Consider the following 5,177-nt stretch of genomic DNA (forward strand, 5'->3'; position numbering starts at 1 on the left):
ATATATATATATATATATATATATATATATATGTATGTATATGTATATGTGTATCAGAAGAAGAGAAAGCTTTATTTAGGGTTACAAAGATTTGCAGGCGAGGGATCTTAGCTTCCTTGTGTATGTTCTGATTCAATCACCATGCTGTGATAAGCTTTACCAATCTCTCTCTCTCTCTCTCTCTTTCATTCTTTATCTCTCTTGATTTCTCTCTCTACATGTCAACCATCAAATCTTAAAAGGGTCTTCTGCACAAAGCTGTCACGCACTCAATGAAGCCTTATTGTTTTTCTTGTTATCGTGTCTATTTTTGACTCTTCCTTAATATCAGTACTTCTTATACTTATTTGTCAATGTATAGTGATATAACAGGAGCACCTCATCCAATTGGGAGCTAGGGTTTTCGACTTTTTCACTCTTTAGTCACACCTCAATCACTTCAATTCGTTTTTACGTATGAAAGAAGTTCGATTCTAATTACATGATCGCATTACATGGTTGTGCAAAAACTGCAAATCCAGGTTATCTTCCAACTTATAAATAACTTTTGGGGGAAGGAAAAGAGGCTTTTTAAAAAGAGATCACTTTCACACAGTACATTTATACGTGGTATCATTCATCTTTGTGTTATAGCATCTCTTTTTTTCTTTAACATTTTTAATTTTATAACTTTTTATTTATACAATTTCTTTTGGTAAATGCAGTTTCTCTTATAAATTTTATTTCCATACAATATCAAATAAGATATTAGGGTCTCCATTGCAACACAGATGAAGTGTTTTTTCACGGTATTGGTTGTTATAGGTGCATTTTTAGTGTATAACGTTTTTCAATATCTTGAAAAGTCTGAATAAAGTTTTCATCATGAATTGGTTGTGGACAAAGTAAATAAATTTAAAGCAATAAGTATTTCTAGAGATTCGTGGAAGTCAGAATTTTTTTCCCATTTTAGTAAATTTTGTCCTTTACATAAATAGAGGAAAGTATTCTCTGGTTAGGGTTTTCCACCCCATATGGTGGTATTATCAATGTCCATACTACTCCTCCATCATCATCAGCAAGAGTATTGTCTACGATTTTCTATCTTCATCTTTATTTTCATCCTTATCTATGTTTCTAAAAGATTATAGAATCTTTAAAAGAAAAACAAAACTATTTAATGTGAAAGAGTTAATATATATTATTCTGATTTCTTTACCCTAAGTAGCTAAAAGATAACAGATTCTAAGAATGACTAAAGGTTAATCAATTCTCTCTTTCCCTTTTATTTGTATTGTTTTCATCTTTTTGTGGAATAAAGGTATGTCAATTCTATATCCAACTCTTTCCATTATGAGTTTTGGACTCTTCAATTAAAGGGAAAGGTAAACTTTCACCTACTGATGCAACCATCTACCTCTTCCTGCATATTCCACATTATCTCTAACTATGCTTATACAAGTTAACCAGTTCGTGTTTGAACTTTAGTGGGATATGTTAATAGAAGATGAGTTCATAATTTATTTGTAAAACACAGATAAATTTATCAACTTTTTATGCTTCTGTTTGTTGTATTGTTTGCAGTGTTAGAGGAACTATCGATAGGTACAAGAAAGCATGCGCTGCTTCCACAAATGCAGAATCTGTCTCTGAAGCTAATACACAGGTAAATTTCATTAGTTAACAAATCAAAGAAAAGTTACAAAATGCTTTCTCTCTCTCTCTCTCTCTCTCTCTCTCTCTCTCTCTCTCTATATATATATATATATATATATATATATATATATATATATTTGGTTCAAAAAAAAATTATTGTTTTAAAATATGGCAAGTCTTCTTTATACAATATTTTTATAACTTTGTATGGAGATTAGACACTGTAAAACTTAAATATTAACCCTTTAGGTCAACAGTATCTCGGATTATATGATTAGGGGGAAAGGACTTGTTAGATCCATGTAAATCTTAGGATTTAGAAAATTTGATATATTTAATACTCCCTTCTTCATGTTTAAAGAGTAATTTAAATATAGAAAAGAGATGACAAAAAGAGACAATTTTGAATAAAATGTACTAAATTTGATACATATACATAGTTTCTTAAAACAAAAACCAATTTAGAAACAAAATAGACAGTATTTTCTTTTCTTTTCTTTTTTTTTCCTACAAGACCTTCTGCTTCTAGTACCAATGATTTGTGTTTGAATTCGGGATTTTTTTTTTTATTTTTTTTTTTGTGAATAATGTAGTCTTTGGTAAAAAGAATCTGTTTGAGTTTGGTGACTTAATTAATTCTCATCATCTTGAGTGATAAATTCACTGTGTTCTTTGTTTCTCTTAAGAAAATTAACGATATTAACTATTAAGTGTTGTGGTTAAATCTTATAAATTTTATATTGTAACCTCTTGACAAACATTACACTATTTATGAATGTCAGTTTTATCAGCAAGAATCATCCAAGTTAAAAAGACAAATCAGAGACATTCAGAATCTAAACAGGTAAGTTCCTTCTCTTGAAAAGTTTTCCAACAAGTCTATCTCGACAAGATCACCGGAATTTCTTGCTTAATTAATTCCAGGCACATCCTTGGTGAAGCTCTTAGTTCTCTAAGTCTAAAGGAATTAAAGAATCTTGAGAGTAGATTGGAGAAAGGTTTGAGCAGAGTCAGATCCAGAAAGGTATTATAAGAGAATTAAGCCACTAAACATAATTAGTAAAAAACTATAGCAACTTATAAAGACAATTTGAGTTAGTATCTTGAATAAAACTATACATGCATTATTTTTCTTCCATGTTAGAATTTTCTGTATGTATATTCCTTTGAACTGACATACACACGCATGCACTCAACTTTTTCAGCATGAGACATTGTTTGCGGATATCGAATTTATGCAAAAGCGGGTACGTATACTCATCCTTCCTTCAATGCATGCTACGAGTTTCTGCTTTGCTTGCTTCATTATTTAGACATATACATATATATATATAGTATCTGAAGAAAATGAATATATCAGAAAGTCTTACACATGATTGCGTAACTCTTGTACTTATTTAACTCTGACAGGACCAAGAATATGAAACTCAAGCCGAATAATCCTGAAAACTAATTAACTTAAAAAATTTGATAGATTAATACAAACTCTAACGAAATTATGCCTGATATTTGTACATGGCCGACCTCTCCTAACATGTCCATGAAAAAACGCAGGAAATAGAGCTGCAAAACCACAATAACTTTCTGCGAGCTAAGGTCTCTCATCATTCTCCAAGACTTTTTCTCTTTCTATATATAGATAGATATAGATATAATATATAATGTAACTAAGAATATATATATGGTTGGTTGGTGCAGATAGCTGAACACGATAGAGAAGAACAACAACAGCAACATATGACAGGAAATGTGTGCGAGTCCTTACCAGCTTCACAGACATATGACAGGAATTTCTTCCCTGTAAACCTCATAGATTCCAGTCATCAATACTCACGTCAAGACCACACTGCTCTTCAACTTGTGTAAGAACATTTTTCATCTTCATTTCATTGTTTTTTAATGCATTGATGCATCCATGATGAAATTTTTACAAAGCAAGGTAAAACAGCAATGAACATTTTGCCAATCTTCGTATAAGGTTTTTAATTCATGTCATCCATACACTCTATTATCAGAAAAGTAAATCAGTAGTAAGTTATGTACTGTAAAGTCCTGTGTGTTGTTTTCTTTTCATTTTTTCAGTCCTTTTTTTTATGACTTTAGGGTTTATTTACATAAATATTTATTAATATAATGAAATTAACTTTTTTCATAATATATAAGGCATAAAGTAATTTATAGAACTTTTCTTATATAACTTTTATAAATTCTTATTTTTGAATTGATTATAAGAAATTCATTAAATAGAATCTGTATTAGAAATAATGAATATTTAGTTGTTGAATAATTTAACTTATAAAATATTTTTTAAATTAAGGATTGTTAGTTAATTTGTATGTAATTGTTTGGCATTTGGTTTCCATGAATCTGATTATAGAAGTTGTGCATTATTTTGTAACAGTTTCTCACTTGATTTTGACCTTTGGATGCAGCTGATAACCCTATTTAAAATTGTGGTGTGGGATACATATCCCTAAGTCTCCTGAAGGGTGCCCTTCGAATTTCCTCTGCTAAACTTCTTCCCATGGAAACTTTAAGAAATTAAAATCAGCATATGTACTAATATATCATATATATATATATATATATATATATATATGATATTGTTTGTGTATCTTCCAATATGTATAATTTCTATACATTCAGTCCTACCATATTCAGTACTAACATATTATAATATTGACCTTTCCATATAGATGTCTCTATCAGTTAATCTATCAAAACAAATATTGCTAATGAAACTTTTTTTAGAAAAGTTTATCAATAAAATTGACGTTTGTTTAAAATCTAAATGAAAAATCAAAATCTTTTTCTTTATATAATACTTAATTCTCTCGTATCTAACTTATATTTACATTTAAATTCATCACCAATACTTTATGAAATATTGACATATAAAATCATTTCAGATATGTACCATTTTATTTAGTTATTAGAAAAAATTATTTGCAAATTACAAAATTGAACGAAGCAGAATTTCACAATGAGTACTTCAAAATTGAAAACATTCCCTAGGTAGCAATTTAATTATTACTTTTAGGAAAATGATATTTTAACACCATTTTTGATACTATTTTGACACTGCACACGTGTCAAAATGTGATTGGATGATTTCAAATTAAAAAAGTTGAGATAGGGGTATGTTTGGAAGAAAAGAAACAAAGTTTGTTTTTTTAATTTGAAATCGTCCAACCACATTTTGACACGTGTACAGTATCAAAATGATGTCAAAAAATGGTGTTAAAATTTTATTTTCCTTACTTTTATTCATTAATGGCCTTGTGAGTATAGACCCCTACCGTGTGTCACAATTTTCAAAAGTTGACAATTTGTATATTCATTGTAAATCGTTATATAATAATCCAAAAATTACAATAAAAAAGAAAAAGAGAGGTTTGAGATGATTTTTCAATTTTTTATACTGGAGATAATTAATTCAATAGTTGTGGTCGGACTCTATTATGGATTTATGACCACATTTTCCATAGGGCCCTCTTATCTCTTCCTTCTTCGAGCTAGACTTGTGGAAGAAGGAACCGAAA

General features: G+C 29.2%; 1 protein-coding gene across 4 annotated transcripts in view; it reads left to right on the plus strand.

Moving 5' to 3' along the window:
• Nucleotides 1-4,220, plus strand: part of LOC106763874 (agamous-like MADS-box protein AGL5) — a 5,316-nt gene extending 1,096 nt beyond the window's left edge. For 3 of the 4 annotated variants that reach the window (XM_014648039.2, XM_014648040.2, XM_014648038.2), the window contains 7 exons: nucleotides 1,564-1,645; nucleotides 2,418-2,479; nucleotides 2,560-2,659; nucleotides 2,841-2,882; nucleotides 3,190-3,231; nucleotides 3,334-3,497; nucleotides 4,068-4,220. In XM_014648039.2, the coding sequence (XP_014503525.1) occupies nucleotides 1,564-1,645; nucleotides 2,418-2,479; nucleotides 2,560-2,659; nucleotides 2,841-2,882; nucleotides 3,190-3,231; nucleotides 3,334-3,497; nucleotides 4,068-4,071 (496 nt within the window). In that variant the 3' untranslated portion in view covers nucleotides 4,072-4,220. Of the gene's footprint in view, nucleotides 1-1,563; nucleotides 1,646-2,417; nucleotides 2,480-2,559; nucleotides 2,660-2,840; nucleotides 2,883-3,189; nucleotides 3,232-3,333; nucleotides 3,502-4,067 lie in introns of those variants that run through there. The other variant, XM_022781850.1, reaches the window with a different exon arrangement.
• Nucleotides 4,221-5,177: the final 957 nt, after the last annotated feature.

This window comes from Vigna radiata, chromosome 6, assembly GCF_000741045.1.
Source record: "Vigna radiata var. radiata cultivar VC1973A chromosome 6, Vradiata_ver6, whole genome shotgun sequence".
Taxonomy (NCBI): domain Eukaryota; kingdom Viridiplantae; phylum Streptophyta; class Magnoliopsida; order Fabales; family Fabaceae; genus Vigna; species Vigna radiata.